The 24,033-nt window shown below is 40.3% G+C and overlaps 1 protein-coding gene across 6 annotated transcripts in view; it reads right to left on the bottom strand.

The window, feature by feature from the left end:
* The window catches only part of CLUL1 (clusterin like 1), a 41,236-nt gene continuing 17,203 nt past the window's right edge, over nt 1-24,033 (bottom strand). For 2 of the 6 annotated variants that reach the window (XM_035270690.3, XM_035270692.3), the window contains exons 6-9: nt 23,030-23,167; nt 9,433-9,647; nt 4,738-4,925; nt 1-286 (exon numbers count right to left, since the gene is read on the bottom strand). In XM_035270690.3, the coding sequence (XP_035126581.1) occupies nt 283-286; nt 4,738-4,925; nt 9,433-9,647; nt 23,030-23,167 (545 nt within the window). In that variant the 3' untranslated portion in view covers nt 1-282. Of the gene's footprint in view, nt 287-1,214; nt 1,596-4,737; nt 4,926-9,426; nt 9,648-23,029; nt 23,168-24,033 lie in introns of those variants that run through there. The other 4 variants (XM_035270689.3, XM_035270691.3, XM_054244031.2 and 1 more) reach the window with 3 other exon arrangements.

Genomic DNA, 24,033 nt, shown 5'->3' on the forward strand with positions numbered 1-24,033 from the left:
GGTGATTTAGTATTTATTCATTATACAAAGAACTACCAAAGTACCATAAAAGGTAACACATATAATATTTGATTTTTTTAAGAAGGAATTTTTCTTTTAACTCAATTTGAGTATTAATAGCTAAGCTGTTCAACATAAGTAAACTAAGAGTACTTCATAGTATATAGCTAACATACTTTCCTGCAACTATGTTTATTGCATTGTCCTTTTTTATTTCAGGATTTCCTGGTCCCAGATGAAGAGATAATTCTACTTCCTGGATATAGGATGCATTAGATCTTCTTACCTTAAAAAAAAATGCAGCAATGATCAAAATACTAATAAATTATTTACAGACTCTGTATTTTTTTCTTGGAGTAAAAGTCCAGGATGAGTAACAAAATTAATGTTTTTGGCTTTTGGAAAAATTGATACTGTATATAGCAAAATAATGTGAAACCCATATGCATGGATATTCTTAACAATTTGAAGAAATCTTCACAGTTTTCCTGGGTTGTCGAGCCTGTAAGATGGCCTCTTCCTGTTTTTTACTTCCCTATCTTGGGAAGTTAAAAAAAAAAAAAGATGGCCTCTTCCTCTGATGTGATAATAAAGTGTTTATTTTGTACTCTACATGCACATAGTGTTTGCTCAATAAGCTTCTGTTATTCATGACTCATTACATTAGTCAACAAATTTTGTATGTTTGCCCTTCATGATGATGATGGTAAGAACCCATCTACAAAAGCTTATTAAATACTCAGGGTGTACAAGGCATAGTGTTACAGCCTGTGACTCTTGATCCCAGGGCCAGCAGCTGTGAAAATTGGAGATGGGAAAGAAAACACACTGCAAACCAATCAGGAATGACCAGGCATTTAGGATGCTAGATAACTAGATGAAAGTTCCAGAAGAGGGTTCTAAAGATATGTTTCACCCTATAAAATTGGAATTCATGTTTTAGTGAGCTGTATACCTGCAGTTAGGCACCTAACAAATGTTTACGTGATTGAAAATGCCAGGGTAATTCTTTTCTACCATCTTTCCTGGTTTTTCCCTTTATCTTTCTCTCTCTCTTTTTTTTTTTTTTTTTTTTTTTGCCCACCTCCCCTCCCACTGCCAGTATCTTTCTCTTTCAACTTTGGCGGGCTTGAGACCCTGAATGCACTGATATAATCAGAAAATTGACAAAATTTTATCCATGACACTGAATAAGATGCACATTAAAAAATCAGTAAACAAACTTGGAAAATGTTTATTCTCATGCATAGAAAACCATAAAAATTATAACAATAAGATAAAAATTTTCATTGATTACTGAAGATTGTAAAAATTGAAATGTCAGGCTGGGCACAGTGGCTCACGCCTGTAATCCCAGCACTTGGGGGCCAAGGCAAAAGGATCACTTGAGGCCAGGAGTTTGAGACCAGCCTGGCCAACATGGCAAAACCACATCTCTATTAAAAAATACAAAAATTAGCCAAGTGTGGTGGCACATGCCAGTAGTCCCAGATACTTTGGAGGTTGAGGCATGAGAATCGCTTGAACCTGGGAGGTGGAGGTTGCAGTGAACCAAGATCACGCCACTGCATTCCAGCATGGACAACAGAACGAATCTGTCTCAAAAAAAATTGCCTGTTAGTATATGAGAAACTGGTACTTCAGACATTGCTGTTATTAAATTCAGCAATATATATATATATATATCCAGAACAATAAGATGTTAATAACCTTTAAACAAGTAGTTCTATTTCTTGGAATCTAAGAAAATAAGTAGAAAATGTGAATAAGGAAAATCGTAATAACAGTGGTTGTGTTAAGATGGTGGGATTATGGATAATTTTTGTCATCTAAATGTTTGGTAATTGTGATTTTGTTAGTTTTATAATTTTAAAACTATGCATAAAAAAGAAAAACATTGCCTTTGTGAAAAATCACTTTGTGTGCCTTGTTAGTAAATTGCTTGATCTCTCAATTACTCAATGTCTCACTTCCCATTGTCATTGGAAGTCCCAACATCTGGGAAGAGATAGATGACTTTATGGAAAATACTTTGATTTGGCTACAAATGCATAGACAGTATCTGCTGAAGCACCAGCATGAGGTTTCCTTTTTCAAAAACCTATCGCGTCTCACCAGCTCTGTAGAATGCAGCTCAAACTCCATAGCTGGGCACTCAGAGCCCTGACCTCTTCCCACCTTTGCTTACCACCTTCACCTGCGGTTACTCTTGTTGTATTCTACTAACATTTACGTGTGTTTGTTAATTAATTTATTCAACAAATATTGAGGGTCTGCCCTGTGCCATCCACAGTCCTAGGTCCCCACTGACAAGGAGAAGAGCAAAAACCCTAGAACGGTGGCACCCTCATATGGAATGTAGGTCTAGGGATGGAGATGAATGTTTGTCAAAGAGCCACTTGGGTAAATGTCAAATTACAAGAGTTGAGTGGTACATGGTGTTATGGTCATGTATGAAAGGGGAGAGAAGGTATGTTGCCCCTAGTTTATGGGTAGGAGAGGACATATTGCCCCTGAAGAAGTGACTATTTGAACTGAGATCTGTTGATAACTCAGGAACCTAGACAAAGAGGTACTACATGGGGACTGTCAACCAACACTCCCCTCTCTCCTGGTTTAGAGGTAAACATACATGACCCAGCTGGGCCAGCCAGATTCCTCCTGGCAAGTCATGTTTTGAGCAGAGTGACCTAGGACTAAAATCATCTACAGCTGCTTCACCCTGCCTGCTGGGCCCTGAAGCAGCTGTCCATTGGTTTCCTCCTCTCGGACTCTAGACCAACCCATTTCTGCCCGGCTCTGGGGATAGCTGTCCAGCCTCCACTCTGATTCAGGAGTCAGCATCCTTTCATTTCTTTTAGCTGAGCTGGTCTTGGTTGCTTGCAATCAAAGAAAGAACCCAAACTCACAGAGGAGAGGTGCCCTGACACAGGGAAGCTCAAAAGCCCCACAGTGGGAGGGGGACCAGCTTAGCAGGACTTCCCAGCATCCCCAGTACCTAGATGTTATACTCTTCCTTGCCATATTTGCCTATGCCATGCCCCTTTTTGGAATTGTCTCCTCTCTAATCTGTACACTTTGATTCTCCATGTTTGTATCTACATTTATATATTTAATTAATTGATGTATTTTTAAGAAAGGGAGAGAAGGCCGGACATGGTGTGGCTCATGCCTGTAATCCCATCACTTTGGGAGGCCGAGGGGGCACTTTCAAAGTACCTGAGGTCAGGATTTCAAGACCAGCCTCGCCAACATGGCAAAATCCTGTCTCTACTAAGAAATATAAAAAGGGGCCAGGCATAGTGGTGCATGCCTGTAATCCCAGCTACTCAGGAGGCTGAGACACAAGAATTGTTTGAACGCAGAAGGCCACGTTTGCAGTGAGCCAAGATCCAGTCTGGGGGACAGAACGAGACTCTGTCTCAAAAAAATAAAATAAAATAAAATAAAGAAAGAAAATTTAAAAAGGAAAGAAAGGGAAAGGAGAGAGTGGGAGGAGGGAGAGGAAAGGGGAAAAGAGAGGGGACAGAAGGACAGTGAGAAAGGAAGAGAGAAAAGGGAATATATCCAACTCAGAAGTTTCTTCCCTCCCCTGAACTCCCAGGGCCAGCTCTTGTGCACTCTCTAAATCCTGCCTTGCTTTACAGTTTTGTGTGTGTGTGTGTGTGTGTGTGTGTGTGTCTGTCTGTCTGTCTGTCTGTCTTGTGCCCCATTAGATAGGAAGCTCCTTGGGGACAAGATCTTGTCAACTTTCTCATTTTCTCTTTCAGAGTACCTAGTTCCTGTATCTAAACTTAGTAGATGCTAAAAATATTGGTCATTTGATATAGCTAGAAAAAAAAAAAAGTCCTCCAAAGTACAAAAGTAAAGGGAGATGCAGCAAATCCTGTCACATCTAGCTTAACTACACATTGTGGGTGATGTACTAACAAGGTCCCTTATGAATGGTAACTTAAAATGTAATTATTTTTTAAGGTTGATAGCATTACCTACATTTTTATATTTTGCATTTTTTGAGCAAATAGCTTAACAGGAAGCAGTACAGTGTGATGATGTCAGAGAGAGAACTGGCTCCACACTCTGCTTTACCACCCCTGACCCAAGTTGTTCATTGGAACTTGGACAATGAGCCTCAGGATCTTTTTCTGTAAAATGATGATAATAATATTACCTCCAAGACTGGCTTATAATAAAGGTCTTGTTAAAGTAGTTAGCATGTCCTCATTTAAAATTTTAAAATATTTTTAATGTTTTATAAAACACATTGAGTGTATTTAGTCATAATTTACTTAACCACACTCTTGTTTTTAAATATTAAGATTACATTTAACATTGTAATATTTTAAATAATTTTGCAAATGTAGATCTTGGAGGGAGAACTTCTCATCAAGTTTAGATTTATTCCTTAGGATTGATTTCAGAAGTGGAATTATTATATTAAAAAATGTACGGCTTTTCATATGCATAATCAAATAGCTTTCAAAAAGAAAGAAAACCAGTGTATTTTCCTACCAACACATGACATATGAGAATTCCCATTTTATCACATTCCTATCAAGATTTCGTGGGTTTTTTTTAATTTGCAAATTTGATAGGCAGAAAATGCCGTCTTGTTTGTTTTCATGTCTTTAAGAGGTTAAAAATATTTTCCAGGTATTTTGAAACAAGTTTTGTTCTTTCCTTTCGGGAATTAACTATGCCTGTCCACAGGCATTCCTAACCAGGCACTCTGCTTACCAAGTTTTAAGATGTTCCTTAAAATGCTGTAGAGCTTTTGCCACTACGTAGCCAATGAAGGTAGAACTCTCAGCACTTTCTTCAAGAGGGATCTTGAGTGTGAAATTAGAGGAAGGAAGAATGCTTACGTCTGTCATCATTGTTTCATCTTGTTTGGAAATACTTCCTTCATGAAATCTTGGAACTGCCTACGGAAGAAGGATTATATAGTAAAAGATGACTAAATCCCAATACACGTTCAATAGTAATTTAATACCACATTAGTCAGGATAGGCTAAGTTGTGCTGAGGTAACAGATTAGTCTTAGCATTCCTAGGGCTTCATACAACAAAGATTTATTTCTTGTTTGTGTTATGTGTCTGTTACAAGGGCTCCATACTGGTAAAACTGACCAGCCTGGTAGGCAGAAGCACATTTTCTCATAGCTGTAGCAGATGAATTCACGGCTTTCTTTGTGCCCTCAGCAGAAAAATAGAACAGTTGAGCACTCATAGGCTCTTCACTGTCTCAGTCTACAAAGAACCCTTTTCAGTCTTACTCATGCCTCATTGGCCAGAACCTGCCACACGGCAACATTTAACCACAAGCAGAGCTGGAAATTTTGAGTGAGGAGGTGGGATGTTTGCTGAGTATTACTGTCTGTGCCACAAACTTCATTGCATTGCACCAAGTTTTGTACCGAGTTTTCCTAGAAATTTATAGTTTATGGTTGTATGTGTGATTTTTGGCAAGAATCAATGTGAAATTTATGTTACTCTTAATGAATAACACATATGTTACTCTCGGGAGCCACAGTAGCTCAGGCCAGTTGTCCTGGCGCTTGAGGTGAGGCTACGCATTCAAGGCAAGCCTGGGCAACATAAGAACCTCTCGTTCATTGAAAAAAAAAAAAATTATGCTACTCTGAATGAATTCTCAAGTGCATAGACTTTGATTTGAATCATTCAAATGGAACTGAACTGATGCGACTTGATGTAACCTTAAGAGAATGATTTTAAAATATTTCCCTTCTCTTTCAGTGAGTATAACATACATAAAAACTGCCTAAAGTATTTATGTTTGGTATAAGTAATTCTAAAGTAAACACTCATGTAACTATTATACAACCAGGGGCCATACCGTTTTCACTTGCTGGAATTTGTTTATTTCTTTGATAAAGCTTCTCTTCAGCACTCGCTATTTTATGAGTTTGTACTTGACATGGTGAAATAAGAGCTGTTTTGAGAAAAGTAACTTCACAGGCAGTTTAGCAAAGTGGTTACGTTTACTCATTCTAGAGAAACACTGCTTGAGTTTGAATTATAATTCTACCATTTACTAGCTGTGTGAGCTCAGACAAGTTGCTTAACCTCCTTTGTGCCTCATTTGAAAAACCGGGGAAGGAACACTACTTCCCTTATATAGTTAAGGAGGGTATTAAATGATCTGATATATGGAAAAAGTTCTTAGAACACTGCCTGACACCTAATAAGTGCGTTAGTGGTAATAATTGTTATAAACATTTATAATTGAAAACCATAATTTTATGTGGAGGTTTCATATAGAAGTGCCTTTGTTATCAGCATAAAGAATTTTAGATAAATCTGTTAGTGTTACTCAGAGACACTAGAGGGGAAGTAAATTTTTGTTTTTGAGACGGAGTTTTTCGCTCTTGTTACCCAGGCTGGAGTGCAATGGCGCGATCTCGGCTCACCGTAACCTCCGCCTCCTGGGTTCAAGCAATTCTCCTGCCTCAGCCTCCCGAGTAGCTGGGACTACAGGCGCGTGCCACCATGCCCAGCTAATTTTTGTATTTTTAGTAGAGACGGGGTTTCACCTCATTGACCAGGATGGTCTTGATCTCTTGACCTCGTGATCCACCCGCCTCGGCCTCCCAAAGTGCTGGGATTATAGGGGTGAGCCACTGCACCTGGCGTAATTTTTTTTATTACATTTTAGGTTTTGGGGTACATGTGAAGAACATGCAAGATTGTTGCATAGGTACACACATGGCAGTGTGATTTGCTGCCTTCCTCCCCATCACCTATATCTGGAATTTCTTTCCATGCTATCTCTCCCCAACTCCCCACCCCACCCCATTCTTCCACTACTTCCCCCTGACAGACCCCGGTGTGTGATGCTCCCCTCCCTGCATCCATGTGTTCTCATTGTTCAACACCCACCTATGAGTGAGAACATGCGGTATTTCATTTTCTGTTCTTGTGTCAGTTTGCTGAGAATGATGTTCTCCAGGTTCATCCATGTCCCTACAAAGAACACGAACTCATCGTTTGTGATGGCTGCATAATATTCCATGGTGTATATGTGCCACATTTTCCCTGTCCAGTCTGTCAACGATGAGCATTTGGGTTGGTTCCAAGTCTTTGCTATTGTAAACACTGCTGCAATGAACATTCGTGTGCATGTGCCCTTATCATAGAATGATTTATTGTCCTTTGGATATATACCCAGTAATAGGATTGCTGGGTCAAATGGAATTTCTATTTCTAGGTCCTTGAGGAATTACCACACTGTCTTCCACAATGGGTGAACTAATTTACACTCCCACCAACAGTGTAAAAATGTTCCTATTTCTCCACATCCCCTCCAGCATCTGTTGTCTCCAGATTTTTTAACGATCGCCATAGAATGGAAGTAAGTTGAAGCACAGAATAGACAGTACTGACAATGGTAAAAATTAAATACTGGCTGTAGCTTTCTAAAGGTTGAAAGCACTGCTAACATTTTTCTTCAGGCTTTATTCTTCAAGACAAGATTTTTTCATCATTAAATTAAAAGTCTACATATGTGAGGATGATCAAATATATTGAATTATCTTAAACCTTCCTATAGTATGATCTGATGGAGTTATAGAATCAGAGAGCTGGCAGGGATTGGAACAGTGGCTTTCAAAACTCTTTGACTGTGGTCTGTAGTAACAAATACACTTGATATCATGACTCAAAACACATACGTATGTCTACATGTTTATGTGTTTACACACATATACACATACAAAATGGAAATGAAAGTTCCACGATGTGCATATGACTTATGAAATGCAATGCATGCTAATATTTTCTACTTTGTCCTATTGTATTTTTTGTATGGTTTTTAAATTTGGTTTTCTGATGAGCTTGCTGTGATTTTCTAAATTTATTTCTCAAATCATACATGATCCACAGCTTTGTTGTTTGAAAAAAGAGAGAAATGCTGGATTATAGAATGCTGTAAGTCAAATTTCCTGGAAGCAGTGCCTGAGATTCTGACAGAAGTGGCTTATAAAGGAGTGCTCTCAGGTGCAACTTTTAAGGGGATGAGGAAAGCAAACTAGAGAAGTGAAAGAAGCTAAGCAAGGATATGGCTTCAGATGAGCTTAGCCTCAGCCAGATCATGCAGGAAGCTCTGGGGTGTAAGTGCACCAAGGACAATCTTTTGGAGAAAGTTTCAAGGATAAGCAGTTAGCAGCAGCAGCAGCACCAGTGGGAGCTGGTAAAAGGGATCCCCAGGGATCTGGGTAGGGCACCAGCATAACATACTACACAGAATACTGCATTTGTATTTGCAATATTGCAATTCTTCAATTGCTCTGCCTAGTAATTTTTGTATCCAGGTCTTTTGGGGAACCCCTCAATACCAGCCTCATCAGGAATCACGAGCCTGGTGCATATGTAGATTAATGTAATGTGTGTGTGTTGGATTGGGGATACCTTAGGAAGAAAGGTCAGTCACTTTCATGTTATGCAGAAAGTTATTGACTGAATCTGGGAGTCATGGTATCTGCGCAATTTAAGATGGCAATATGGTTTTGTTTTCTTTTTTTTTTCTGAGACAGAGTTTCACTCTGTCACCCAGACTGGAGTGTAGTAGCACGATCTCAGCTCACTACAACCTCTGCCTCTCGGGTTCAAGCGATTCTCCTACCTCAGCCTCCTGAGTGGCTAGGATTACAGGCATGCATCACCACACCTGGCTAATTTTTTTATATTTTTGTAGAGATGGGGTTTCACCATGTTGGCCAGGCTGGTCTTGCACTCCTGACCTGAAGTGATCCACCCACCTCGGCCTCCCAAAATGCTGGGATTACAGGCATGAGCCACTGTGCCCAGCTGGCAATATGTTTTTATGTGAAGAGTAACACATAAATGATGAATTCTCAGGATAACTCAGTGGCTTTATTGTGTTGGCAACTAATAAGAGCTATAATTTACAAAGCTCTTGTTTTGTGGAAGCAGTCTATACTAGCCAATTTGTAGGTGTACATGTTAAGATAGCTATTATTAATCCCACTTTACAGGTGACAACTGAGGCCTAGAATGGTTCAGGTACTTTCCCAAGCTTACTTAGCTGGTAAGTTTCAGAGTCAAATTTTGAACTCAAATTACTTTATTTGTAAGTCTTCTCTCTTAAAAACTACATTGGCCAGATTTCTTCAAGGTTACCTCTGTTAGTTACAGCCCTATAACTCTAAGCAGAATTAGCCATTTCTGGATTATAAAGTATTTTGTATTTTAAATTGATTTTCTTTATAGAGTTTCTTGTTTTCTAAGACCATGAACTATGTTAAATCAAGTCAGCCTGTATGCAGTCACAATGGAAATATGAATACCCTCTACAGCTTATTTTCAAATTCAGATACAATTCGTAAGTAAATTAACAGTGAAATCAAGGTGTGCACATGTCATCTCTGCAACTGCTCTTGGGTCTCACCTTTACCTGTATTGAATTAAAGATGATCTCCGTTTCTGGAGTCTGGTCTGCCAGTTCGGATACCCAGCCAAATTGCCCTCTCATCTTCTCCACCAGATAGGCAGTGTCCTCCAAGTGCTTCCGGGTCACCTGGAGAATCTGGCCATACTGCTGATTGGATATGTTGACCAGCCTGATGGCCTCGTCTAATTCCGTGTGCAGATCAGGTATGTGAGGACAGTCTAGCAAAGAAGAAAGTAACGCAGAGAAGGAAAAGGTCCATGAAACTTGGAGGTAGGTGACATGGGCTTATGTCCCAGCCCTACACTCTCTATTTTCCCCTTTTGCCTGTGGGAGTTGCTAGTTTATGCCTGTTGTTCTGGAGTAATTATTAATGTCTCCTACATTGTGTCAAACCAGATCCAGTTTAACTTAATTATATGGTTTTACGTAACAGAAGCTAAGCTGGAGACAGAACTTTTTGTTACAAATTCCACATGCCTACCATCTATATTAAGAAAAAATTTGCCAAAACAGGTGAAGTCCCTACTATGCCCCTTCTACGTCACATCCCATTTATACCTTAAAAAGAACACTACTATTTGATTTTGGATATATATGGCCAGTACCAGTAATTAGTATGGGAAAAAAGGAAAAGAACCATATATAGTAAAGCCACTTAAAATTAAGACCAAACAAGAGATTGAGACCATACTGGCCAACACGGCAAAACCCCGTCTCTACTAAAAAACAAAAATTAGATGGGCATGGTGGCATGCACCTGTAGTCCCAGCTACTTAGGAAGCTGAGGCAGGGGAATGGCTTGAACCCGGGAGGCAGAGGTTGAAGTGAGCCAAGATCGTGCCACTGCACTCCACACTCCAGCCTGGCAACAGAGCAAGATTCCATCTCAAAAAAAAAAAAAAAAAAAAAAATTTAAGACCAAAAATGTGTAGTTAAAAAAAAAGATTTGTGATGTTTTGGAAAATATTTTATATTTAACCATTATGAAATTACAATTATAGCTGTGTGCTTAATATTAGAACAAAGGAACAAAGTAAATCAAATGCTGATTGATGAGACAAAATTATTGTTTGATAAAAGGTATGAGATTTGCTTATAATAGCAAAACCTTGAAAGCAAATGTACTTCATCTAGGGAATGAATAAACAAATTGTGATAATGCTTACATAGACCAACATACAATAGTGAATTAATGAACAAGAGGAGAATTTTCACTCATTACACTGAGTAAAAAGTCATATTGCAAAAGAATACATAAGAGATAGTATTTATATTGTTAAGAAAGAAAAATTGGCCAGGAGTGGTGGCTTACACCTGTAGTCCCAGCACTTTGGGAGGCTGAGGTGGGCGGATCACCTGAAGTCAGAAGTTGGAGATCGGCCTGACCATGGTGAAACTTCATCACTACTAAAAATACAAAATTAGCTGGGCATGGTAGCGCATGCCTGTAATCCCAGCTACTTGAAAGGCTGAGGCAGGAGAATTGCTTGAACCTGGGAGGCTGAGGTTGCAGTGAGCTGAGATCGTGCCACTGCACTCCAGCCTAGGTGACAGAGTGAGACTTTGTCTTGAAAAAAAAAAAAAAAATTATTCAGAACTTGGAAATGAGGCAAAAGAATGGCTATTTTTCCTTTCATTTCTTTTTTATTTTATTTTATTTTATTTTTTATTTATTTATTTTTTTTTAAAATTTTTTATTGGATTATAGGTTTTGGGGTACATGAGCAGAGCATGCAAGACAGTTGCGTAGGTACACACATGGCAGTGTGCTTTGCTTTTCTTCTCCCCTTCACCCACATTTGGCATTTCTCCCCAGGCTATCCCTCCCCACCTCCCCCTCCCACTGGCCCTCCCCTTTCCCCCCCAATAGACTCCAGTGTTTAGTACTCCCCTTTCTATGTCCATGTGTTCTCATTTTTCATCACCCGCCTATGAGTGAGAATATGCGGTGTTTCATTTTCTGTTCTTGTGTCAGTTTGCTGAGGATGATGTTCTCCAGATTCATCCATGTCCCTACAAATGACACTAACTCATCATTTCTGATTGCTGCATAATATTCCATGGTGTATATGTGCCACATTTTTCCAATCCAGTCTATTATCAATGGGCATTTGGGTTGATTCCAGGTCTTTGCTATTGTAAACAGTGCTGCAATGAACATTCGTGTACATGTGTCCTTATAGTAGAACGATTTATAGTCTTTTGGATATATACCCAGTAATGGGATTGCTGGGTCAAATGGAATTTCTATTTCTAAGGCCTTGAGGAATCGCCACACTGTCTTCCACAATGATTGAACTAATTTACACTCCCACCAACAGTGTAAAAGTGTTCCTTTTTCTCCACATCCTCTCCAGCATCTGTTGTCTCCAGATTTTTTAATGATCGCCATTCTAACTGGCGTGAGATGGTATCTCAATGTGGTTTTGATTTGCATCTCTCTGATGACCAGTGACGATGAGCATTTTTTCATATGATTGTTGGCCTCATATATGTCTTCTTTCGTAAAGTATCTGTTCATATCCTTTGCCCACTTTTGAATGGGCTTGTTTGTTTTTTTCCTGTAAATCTGTTTGAGTTCTTTGTATATTCTGGATATCAGCCCTTTGTCAGATGGGTAGACTGCGAAAGTTTTTTCCCATTCTGTTGGTTGCCGATCCACTCTAGTTACTGTTTCTTTTGCCGTGCAGAAGCTGTGGAGTTTCATTAGGTCCCATTTGTCTATTTTGGCTTTTGTTGCCAATGCTTTTGGTGTTTTGTTCATGAAGTCCTTGCCTACTCCTATGTCCTGGATGGTTTTGCCTAGATTTCCTTCTAGGGTTTTTATGGTGCCAGGTCTTATGTTTAAGTCTTTAATCCATCTGGAGTTAATTTTAGTGTAAGGTGTCAGGAAGGGGTCCAGTTTCTGCTTTCTGCACATGGCTAGCCAGTTTTCCCAACACCATTTGTTAAACATGGAATCCTTTCCCCATGGCTTGTTTTTGTCAGGTTTATCAAAGACTGTATAGTTGTATGTATGTTGTGTTGCCTCCGGTGCCTCTGTTTTGTTCCATTGGTCTATATCTCTGTTTTGGTAGCAGTACCATGCTGTTTTGATTACTGTAGCCTTGTAGTATAGTTTGAAATCCGGTAGTGTGATGCCCCCCGCTGTGTTCTTTTTGCTTAGAATTGACTTGGCTATGCGGGCTCTCTTTTGGTTCCATATGAAGTTCATGGTGGTTTTTCCCAGTTCTGTGAAGAAAGTCAATGGTAGCTTGATGGGGATAGCGTTGATTCTGTAAATTACTTTGGGCAGTATAGCCATTTTCACGATATTAATTCTTCCTGACCATGAACATGGAATGTTTCTCCATCTGTTTGTGTCCTCTCTGATTTCGTTGAGCAGTGGTTTGTAGTTCTCCTTGAAGAGGTCTCTTATGTTCCTTGTGAGTTGTATTCCAAGGTATTTTATTCTTTTTGTAGCAATTGCAAATGGCAGTTCGCTCTTGATTTGGCTTTCTTTAAGTCTGTTATTGGTGTAGACGAATGCTTGTGATTTTTGCACATTGATTTTATATCCTGAGACTTTGCTGAAGGTGCTTATCAGTTTCAGGAGTTTTTGGGCTGAGGCAATGGGGTCTTCTAGGTATACTATCATGTCGTCTGCAAATAGAGACAATTTGGCTTCCACCTTTCCTATTTGAATACCCTTTATTTCTTTTTCTTGCCTGATTGCTCTGGCTAGAACTTCCAGTACTATATTGAATAGGAGTGGTGAGAGAGGGCATCCTTGTCTGGTGCCAGATTTTAAAGGGAATGCTTCCAGTGCTTCCAGTTTTTGCCCACTCAGTATGATATTGGCTGTTGGTTTGTCATAAATAGCTTTTATTACTTTGAGATACGTTCCATCGATACCGAGTTTATTGAGGGTTTTTAGCATAAAGTGCTGTTGAATTTTGTCAAATGCCTTCTCTGCATCAATTGAGATAATCATGTGGTTTTGTTTTTGGTTCTGTTTATGTGGTGAATTACGTTGATAGACTTGAGTATGTTGAACCAGCCTTGCATCCCCGGGATGAATCCTACTTGATCATGATGAATAAGTTTTTTGATTTGCTGTTGCAATCGGCTTGCCAATATTTTATTGAAGATTTTTGCATCTATGTTCATCATGGATATTGGCCTGAAGTTTTCTTTTCCTGTTGGGTCTCTGCCGGGTTTTGGTATCAGGATGATGTTGGTCTCATAAAATGATTTGGGAAGGATTCCCTCTTTTTGGATTGTTTGAAATAGTTTTAGAAGGAATGGTACCAGCTCCTCCTTGTGTGTCTGGTAGAATTCGGCTGTGAACCCATCTGGACCTGGGCTTTTTTTGTGAGGTAGGCTCTTAATTGCTGCCTCAACTTCAGACCTTGTTATTGGTCTATTCATAGTTTCAGCTTCCTCCTGGTTTAGGCTTGGGAGGACACAGGAGTTCAGGAATTTATCCATTTCTTCCAGGTTTACTAGTTTATGTGCATAGAGTTGTTTGTAATATTCTCTGATGATGGTTTGAATTTCTGTGGAATCTGTGGTGATTTCCCCTTTATCATTTTTTATTGCATCTATTTTGTTGTTCTCTCTTTTCTTTTTAATCAATCTGGCTAGTGGTCTATTTTGTTGATCTTTTCAAAAAACCAGCTCTTGGATTTATTGATTTTTTGAAGGGTTTTTCGTGTCTCTATCTCCTTCAGCTCAGCTCTGATCTTAGTTATTTCTTGTCTTCTGCTGGGTTTTGAGTTTTTTTGATCTTGCTCCTCTAGCTCTTTCAATTTTGATGATAGGGTGTCAATTTTGGATCTCTCCATTCTCCTCATATGGGCACTTATTGCTATATACTTTCCTCTAGAGACTGCTTTAAATGTGTCCCAGAGGATCTGGTACGTTGTGTCTTCGTTCTCATTGGTTTCGAAGAACTTCTTTATTTCTGCCTTCATTTCGTTGTTTACCCAGTCAACGTTCAAGAGCCAGTTGTTCAGTTTCCATGAAGCTGTGTGGTTCTGGGTTGGTTTCTGAATTCTGAGTTCTAACTTGATTGCACTATGGTCTGAGAGGCTGTTTGTTATGATTTCAGTTGTTTTGCATTTGTTGAGCAGTGCTTTACTTCCAATTATGTGGTCAATTTTAGAGTAGGTGTGATGTGGTGCTGAGAAGAATGTGTATTCTGTGGATTTGGGGTGGAGAGTTCTGTAAATATCTATCAGGTTTGCTTGCTCCAGGTCTGAGTTCAAGCCCTGGATATCCTTGTTGATTTTCTGTCTGGTTGATCTGTCTAGTATTGACAGTGGAGTGTTAAAGTCTCCCACTATTATTGTGTGGGAGTCTAAGTCCTTTTGTAAGTCATTAAGAACTTGCCTTATGTATCTGGGTGCTCCTGCATTGGGTCCATATATGTTTAGGATCGTTAGCTCTTCTTGTTGTATTGATCCTTTTACCATTATGTAATGGCCTTCTTTGTCTCTTTTGATCTTTGTTGCTTTAAAGTCTATTTTATCAGAGATGAGAATTGCAACTCCTGCTTTTTTTGCTTTCCATTAGCTTGGTAAATCTTCCTCCATCCCTTTATTTTGAGCCTTTGTGTATCCTTGCATGTGAGATGGGTTTCCTGGATACAGCACACTGATGGGTTTTGGATTTTTATCCAATTTGCCAGTCTGTGTCTTTTGATTGGTGCATTTAGTCCATTTACATTTAGGGTTAATATTGTTATGTGTGAATTTGATACTGTCATTTTGATGCTAAGTGGCTGTTTTGCCTGTTAGTTGTTGTAGATTCTTCATTATGTTGAAGCTCTTTAGCATTCAGTGTGATTTTGGAATGGCTGGTACTGGTTGATCCTTTCTATGTGTAGTGCCTCTTTTAGGAGCTCTTGTAAAGCAGGCCTGGTGGTGACAAAATCTCTGAGTACTTGCTTGTTTGCAAAGGATTTTATTTTTCCTTCACTTCTGAAGCTCAGTTTGGCTGGATATGAAATTCTGGGTTGAAAGTTCTTTTCTTTAAGAATGTTGAATATTGGCCCCCACTATCTTCTGGCTTGTAGTGTTTCTGCCGAGAGATCTGCTGTGAGTCTGATGGGCTTCCCTTTGTGGGTGACCCGACCTTTCTCTCTGGCTGCCCTTAGTATTCTCTCCTTTATTTCAACCCTGTTGAATCTGACGATTATGTGCCTTGGGGTTGCTCTTCTTGTGGAATATCTTTGTGGTGTTCTCTGTATTTCCTGCAATTGAGTGTTGGCCTGTCTTGCTAGGTGGGGGAAATTTTCCTGGATGATGTCCTGAAGAGTATTTTCCAGCTTGGATTCATTCTCTTCGTCCCCTTCTGGTACACCTATCAAACATAGGTTAGGTCTTTTCACATAGTCCCACATTTCTTGGAGACTTTGTTCATTCCTTTTTGCGCTTTTTTCTCTGATCTTGGTTTCTCGTTTTATTTCATTGAGTTGGTCTTCAACTTCAGATATTCTTTCTTCTGCTTGGTCAATTCGGCTATTGAAACTTGTGTTTGCTTCGCGAAGTTCTCATATTGTGTTTTTCAGCTCCTTTAATTCATTCATATTCCTCTCTAAGTTATCCATTCTTGTTATCATTTCCTCGAATCTTTTTTCAAATCTTTTTTCAAGGTTCTTAGTTTCTTTGCATTGATTTAATACATGATCTTTTAGCTCACAAAAGTTTCTCATTATCCATCTTCTGAAGTCTAATTCCGTCATTTCGTCACAGTCATTCTCTGTCCAGCTTTGTTCCCTTGCTGGTGAGGAGTTTTGGTCCTTACTAGGAGGCGAGGTGTTCTGGTTTCGGGTGTTTTCCTCCTTTTTGTGCTGGTTTCTTCCCATCTTTGTGGATTTGTCCGCTGGTCGTCTGCGTAGTTGCTGACTTTTCAATTGGGTCTCTGAGTGGACACCCAGAATGTTGATGATGAAGTATTTCTGTTGCTTGGTTTTCCTTCTACCAGTTTAGCCCCTTTGCTGTACGACTGCTGAGGTCCGCTCCAGACACTGCTTGTCTGGGGTGCACCTCTAGCAGCTGTGGCACAGCGAGGGATGCTACCAGTTTCTTTTTCTGCTATCTTTGTCCCAGGATGATGCCTGCCTAATGTCAGTCTTTTGGATATAGAGGGGTCAGGGAGCTGCTTGAGGAGACAGTTTGTACTTTATATGGGCTTAATTGCTGAGCTGTGCGCTCTGTTGTTCATTCAGGGCTGTTAGGCTGCTATGTTTGATACTGCTGCAACAGAGCTCATTAAAAAACCCTTTTTTTTTTTTTCTCAAATGCTCTGTGTTGAGGGGTTTGGGCTTTATTTTTGGATGTTCGATGAGGTGTCCTACCCAGCTAGAAGGCAGACTAGCCACTGTTTGGCTGCCGAGGCTCCGCCCTGCTGTTGTGTGATTCGCCCTGTTCCTGCAGGCTCTGCTGTGGTCTCTGCCACGCCCTGCGGCGGAGTCTCTTCGTTGTAGCGTGTTGCCTCAGAAACGGCAGGCTGCGTTAGCAGTGGGCGTGTATCTCAGTAGTGACGGGTTGCCTCGGCAATGGCTGGGTGCGTCAGCAGTGGGCGTGTATCTCAGTTGGGGCGGGTTGCCTCGGTAGTGGTGGACGCCCCTTCCCCACAGAGCGTCTCGGACCGTCTGCTCGGGATAGTTTGAAATCGCGGTTTTGTTCATCCCACTGGGTATCCCAAATGATCTGTTCCTGCAATCCCCTGGGCTGGCCTACTGTCCAAGTCTCGTTCAGTCTCAAGTCCAGCCCTCTCAAGTCTCAGGTTGCCGGTTCAACAGGGCACCCGGACAAGCGCGCCCTGTGGGGATTGCTGGGTAGGGCCGGCCACCGCCGCCCCGGCTGCCGGCTTCACCAGGCAGACCTACTGCCTGGCGTCCCGTGTCTTTTTTATACTTGGGAGTTTCCCCGTTCTGTGAGCAACAACGATCAGTCTGGAGATGCAGCTCTGACTCACCGTTTGCGGATTCAACGCGAGCTCCAATCCTGGGTTGTTCTCACAGCGCCATCTTGAGTCCTCACCCTGCCTCCTTTCATTTCTTTTTCTGTCTTTTTTTTTTTTTTAAACCGGTTCTTGCTCTGTTTCCCCAGCTGGAGTGCAATGGCATGATCATAGCTCACTACAGCCTCGAACTCCTGGGCTCAAGTGCTATTCCCACCTTAGCCTCCTGAGTAGCTGGGACTATAGGCTCACACCTCCATGCCCAGCCAATTTTACATTTTTTTGTAAAGGCAGGGTCTCACTATGCTGCCCAGGCTTGCATGTCCTTTCAATGTCATACTAAATTATTGTCTAAGAGGCCCATCCAAAGATCACTTCATGATCTAGGGAAGTGATCCTTTGTTGGCCTTACTATTTACTGTTGATTAGGGCCAGACTCCATGAAATTAACTGTAAATTATGGATTGAAAAGTGGCAAATGTTTGTCCAGTAGAGATGTAAATTATCTTGGTCTGATAGAAAAGATAATGGCAACATTTACAGTTTACGTTCCCTTTATAATTTTTTAAAATTTTTTATTCTTTCTCTTTTTAACTGTCTTGATTGAGTTGTAACCATTTAGAATATTAACTAATTTATATATAATTTCATAATCTGTCTCTCCTCGACTGTAAGCATTCCAGTCCGAATTATACTCCTTTGATCCAGTTCTAACACCCTGCTGCTTCCTTCATCAATATGTTAAATAGTCAAATTAACATTTGACATGTGCCCATTTCTTTTCTTCTTTTCTTTCTTTCTCATTTATTTATTTATCTTTGAGACAGAGTCTCACTCTGTCGCCCAGGCTGGAGTGCAGTGGCACAATTTTGGCTCACTGCAACCTCTGCTTCCTGGGATCAAGTGATTCTTGTACTTCAGCCTCTTGAGTAGCTGGGACTACAGGTGTGCACCACCATGCCTGGCTAATTTTTGTATTTTTAGTAGAGACAGGGTTTCACCATGTTGCCCAGGCTGGTCTCAAATTCCTGACCTTAAGTGATCGCCTGCCTTGGCCTCCCAAAGTGCTGGGATTACTGGCATGAGCCACCATACCCAGCCAGTCATGTGCCCATTTCATGTTTGTATGAAGCTTATTTTTAAGTTTAAAAATTCTATATTGACAATACAAAGATTAAAATGCTAAACATTGCTATGTATGATGTATTCATGTTTATATATTTTGTATATATAAGCACATGATATGAGTTAGAAGAAATGCAAGGAAATAATTAATACCAAATTCAAAATAGCAGTTTCCTTTTGAGGAGATGAAGTGAATGTGATGTGGAGGGAGACACTGGGAATTTGTCTATTTTGGTAATGTTCTGTTTCTCAATCTAGGTGGTAGGCACCTTTTTTTTTTTTTTTTAAATAAAGATGGAGTCTTGTTCTGTCACTTAGGCTGGAGTACAGAGGCTTGATCTCAACTCACTGCAACCTCTGCCTCCTGGGTTCAATCAATTCTCCTGCCTCAGCCTCCAGAGTAGCTGGGATTATAGGTGTGCACCACCACATCTGGCTAATTTTTATGTTTTTAGTAGAGACAAGGTTTCATGTGTTGGCCAGGCTGGTCTCAAACTCCTAATCTCAAGTGGTTCTCCTGCCCTGGCCTCCCAAAGACCTGGAATTACAGGTGTGAGCCACCATGCTCGGCCTATTACATCATTCTTTATATATTTATAATAAAATGCATTTTATAATAATAGTTTTAAGCAGCATGGGAGCACATTAGGACATTCTTTACATTTTACCTTTGCAACACTAAACTTTCATTGCATTTGTACTGTGTTATCTGATGTATACTGTATCCACTCTCTGGTGTATATTGATTATCAGGTGCATTTTAATATATTATCTGATTTACTCTGTATTATCTTGTGACATTCAGGGATTATTAATCAAATCTTTTAGCTAGATAGATGGAAATAGATGTTAATGATACATATATGGGATGTTTGCGAGAAACTATTTTGTAACAGTTCAGTATATCAAGTGTATATTTTTCTGTTATAAAACCTGTTTCTGTATATAATCTTGTAACTGTGACTTAAAAAATGAATACTTGAATAATGAGAATCATTGATACTTGAGATGTTTTATTTAATCTTCAAAAGATGTGTATGAAGCAGATATATTATTCCCATCTTCCAAATGATGAAACAGGCTGAGAGAGTCCTCGAGTCAGCAATTCAGGATAGAGAGCACTCTTTTTAAATACTTTTTAAAATTTTATTTATGTATTTATTATTATTTTTGAAAGAGAGTCTAGCTCTGTGGCCCAGGCTGGAGTGCAGTGGCTTGATCTTGGCTCACTGCAACCTCCGCCTCCCAGGTGCAGGCAATTCTTTTGGCTCAGCCTCCTGAGTAGCTGGGATTATAGGTTCATGCCATCAGGCTTAGCTAATTTTTGTATTTTTAGTAGAACGGGGTTTCGCCATGTTGGCCAAGCTGGTCTTGAACTCCTGACCTCAGGTGATCCACCTGCCTTGGCCTTCCAAAGTGCTGGGATTACAGGCAGGAGCCACCGCACCTGGCCAGCAGAGACGGCACTCTTAACTGCTCTAGGTAACTCAGCAAAAAGGTCCAGTTTATAATCAAAGCTACTTGGAGCAATGCTTTCCAAACCCTTTACTGTCATAAGAGATTCTAGATGTCAAAATTTTCTAATATACATTCTAAGGTGGAGTAGATGTGTCCATTGCAGAAAATTTGGCCCAAGAGCGATGTGGAGAAGTAGATAGGTCCATTTGTATTACCCTGCTTTCAAAAGAAGGGGGAGAAAAGACCAACTATTGAGGTGGGGAGAGGTTGAGAGAGAATAAAGTGGAAGAGGGTGAGAAAGAACAATCCTTGTTCTTGTTCTGTGGCCCATGTAAACTGACACCCTCACTAGTCCAACTAACCTGAAAATTCAGTGGAAATAAGAACCCAGGCTGGTGACATTTAAAAAGGAGAAAGGGTCTGGGCATGGTGGCTCACGCCTGTAATCCCAACACTTTGAGAGGCCGAGGCAGGTAGATCACTTGAGGTCAGGAGTTCGCCACTAGTCTGACCAACATGGTGAAACCCCGTCTCTACTAAAAATACAACAAATTAGCTGGGCATGGTGGCAGGTGCCTGCAATCCCAGCTACTGGGGAGGCTGAGGCAGGAGAATCACCTGAACCTGGGAAATGGAGGTTGAAGTGAGCCGAGATCACACCATTGCAGTCCAGCCTGGGTGACAAAGCGAGACTCCTACTTAAAAAAAAAAAAAAAAGAGAGAGAGAGAGAGAGAGAATGGTAGCGCTGTTGACTCTAAAAAGATTTAATAATCACTCAATGATCTAATTTAATAGACTATTAAATTCATGGTTTTTTTGGTTTAATTGAATAAAAAAATAGAACGGGAAATTTACTCCTTTTGAGTTGCAAAGCATGTAGATGTTTAGAACCTCTACAATGCATTAATTTGCACAATGGAAAGACCTGTTTCCTAACAGAGAATATTAATATGTAATGCACAGGCTTCTTGAGCAAGGTGATTAAATAAAAGTAATATGTTAAAAAGTCAAATAAGTTTTAAGGGTGTCTAATAATTTTTAATATCATATATGCATACCTGTACATATGGTCCCCAACTTACAATGATTCAACTTATGAATTTTTGAATTTATAATGGGTTGATTGTGACATAACCCTATACTAAGTCAAGGAATATCTTATGTTTATAGTTAAAAGTTTGGAAAATACAGAAAGAAGTATTTTAAAACATCATCTTTAAGCTTAAAGCCCAAAGGTAACATTTATTAGTATTGTGGTGTGTCTAATGATACATTAAAAGCCAATATGTTTAAGATATTATGCTATTTAAGATTGTAACAATTTGTTGGCTCCGCGGGATGGTGCATGCCTGTAATCTCAGCTATTCGGGAGAATCCTAGCTACTCAGGTTGAGGCAGGAGAATCACTCAAACCCAGGAGGCGGAGGTTGCAGTGAGTAGAGATCAGGCCAGTGCACTCCAGCCTGGGCGACAGGGCGAGACTCCATCTCAAAAAAACCGAAGAACAGACAAACAAAAACACCATGGCACGTGTATACCTAACACACCTGCACATTCTGCACGTGTACCTCGGGACTTAAAGTATACATATAAAGATTGTAACAATTTTATTCTCCCATTCCTCTGAACAGTGAAATTTGTTGCAAGTTGCTCATTGTTAGATTGAGGCGAGAACGCAAAGGGAGGGACGGGAGTTTCCACTGACTATACTTTTTGTTCTTTCTGTTGATATAAATTATTACGGTGGTCTTCACCGCGGGAAGTTAAGGGCACGAGAGCTACTACTTGGTAGCAAACGAACTATAACCTAATTTTTTCTGAACTTCCTTTAGAGCAGGAGTCCCCAACCCCTGGGCCACGGACCCGGACCCGGACCCGGACCAGCTTGCGGCGGGTTAGGAACTGGGCGGTAGAGCTAGAGGTGAGCTGCTGGCGAGCAAGCCTTACTGCCTGAGCCCCGCCTCCTGCCAGATCAGGCAATAGATTCTCACCGGAGAACTAACACTGTTATGAACTGTACACGCGAGGGATCTAGGCAGAGCGCTCCTTGGGAGAATCTAATGCCTGATGATCCTCCACAAATCATGGCCCCTGCCCCACCATCTTCGGAAAAATTGTCTTCCACGAAACTAGTCTGGTGCTAAAAGGTTGGGACCACTGCTTTATGGAAGAATTTTATTAGAACCCAAAGGTTATCTTGGGTCCTTTATATACAAATTATTCAACTGAGGCCTAGACAGCATAAATGAGTTGCCCAAAATCTCAAGCTAGTGTGGTAGAATTTACCGACGTGTTGATTTCTGTCCTTCCTCTATCTTCCAATTTCCTACTCTAAGCCATTAGCCACACTTTTAAAATTTCCTTCCCTAGGACTTTAGTGAGATAAAATGCAGAAGCATAGGAATCAAAAACTCTTGTTTTATATAAGAAAATTTGTAATTTGGCCCTGGTGGGGCGGGAGGAGTGACTTTAGTCAGAAGGAAAAGGGAATGAGGGGAGGGATGGAGGAAAGGGAGAATGACTTCCTTCCTGGGGAAGGAACTGGAAAGGCCACCCTGGGAGGGAAAAGGCCTCCTGGGGCTTCGGAGGAGGAGTCACTTTCCCTATTTAAATGCTAATTAGTTAATTAACCCACCAATGGGAAAGAGCCAATGCAACTTTCAAAAAACATTTCACTTATCTAAACATTGATTTAAGGAATGAGAAGGTTTCTTTCCTGGTGGGAGGAGTGGGAGGGGTGGGGGGTGAGGGGTGGGGATGGGAGGGTTCTTTTTCTTTGCTGTAAGAAGGAGGGAGTTGACCTAATTTGCTCAATGTTTTTCTTTTGCACACATTAGTGTTTGGTCTTTAATCATTAAAAAAAATTCACAAGAACAATTAGGGAATTAAAGAAAGTGAAAGAATGACATTGAGCCCTCCCAGACAGAAATGAGCCTCCAAAAACTGCTTGGATTGGTTAGAGGACAGCAAATGAATCCACAATGCTTGTTAGAGTGAGATTTTGTCCTCTGTCCAGAATAGTAAAGAAACCCTTAAAAAAAAAAAAAAAAAAAAGCAATTATTTACCTTCAGACAGGTGAGCCTGACATTTTTGGCATTTTTCATGAAATTTGAAACATCCGGACAAATTCTGGCCAAGTTCCCCACACAGTCCTCTGTCCTGCCCAGGTACCATCTTTGAAATCAGGCCTCCGTTGTCAGGGGCTACACGGAACACAACATTTACACATTAGTGTTGTAAGAGTTTGCCCTTTAAAGAACTGGAGACAATGTCACTGATTTTTCTTACCAGTGCTTTCAAATCTTATTTATTTATTTCTTTATTTGTTTATTTTTCAGGTGGAGTCTTGCTCTGTTGCCCAGTCTGGAGTGCAGTGGTGCCATCTTGGCTCCCTGCAACCTCTGCTTCCAGGGTTCAAGTGATTCTCCTACCTCAGCCTCCCAAGTAGCTGGGATTACAGGCATGCACCACCACACCCAGCTAATTTTTGTACTTGTAGTAGAGACTGGGTTGCACCATGTTGGCCAGGCTGGTCTTGAACTCCTGACCTCAATGACCTACCTGCCTCAGCCTCTCAAAATGCTGAGGTTACAGGCATGAGCCACTGCGTCCAACCCTTTTTTCTATATTTAGACACTGGAATGCATGTTGGTGCAATCATTTCCTAGGACAACTGGACATCTATTAAAAATTGCACATACTCTTGAATCCAAGAATCTTATTACTAGAAATTTATTATTATTATTTACACACATATATTAATGCATGTAATTATATTTTCTAGGGGGGATCATGAAGAATTATGAATAACTATCTTTTAGGAGCAGGACTTAATGAGGTAGGAGAGGGCAGCTTTCATTTATTTTGTTCTTTTATTTATTTGAATTATTTTGAGGTTAGTGTGTCTCATTTGTATCGTTAGGATTTCTGATACCAATAGGATTAAGTAAAGAGGTGATTGTGAACCATTTTTTTCTTCGGGCTTTTCTCTATTTAAAAAATCCTCTAATAATTATTTTAATTTTTTAAGCTATAATTGGGAAGAAGTTTCAGAGGTATTAGAAATGTC

This window comes from Callithrix jacchus, chromosome 13 (assembly GCF_049354715.1).
Source record: "Callithrix jacchus isolate 240 chromosome 13, calJac240_pri, whole genome shotgun sequence".
NCBI classification, from domain to species: domain Eukaryota; kingdom Metazoa; phylum Chordata; class Mammalia; order Primates; family Cebidae; genus Callithrix; species Callithrix jacchus.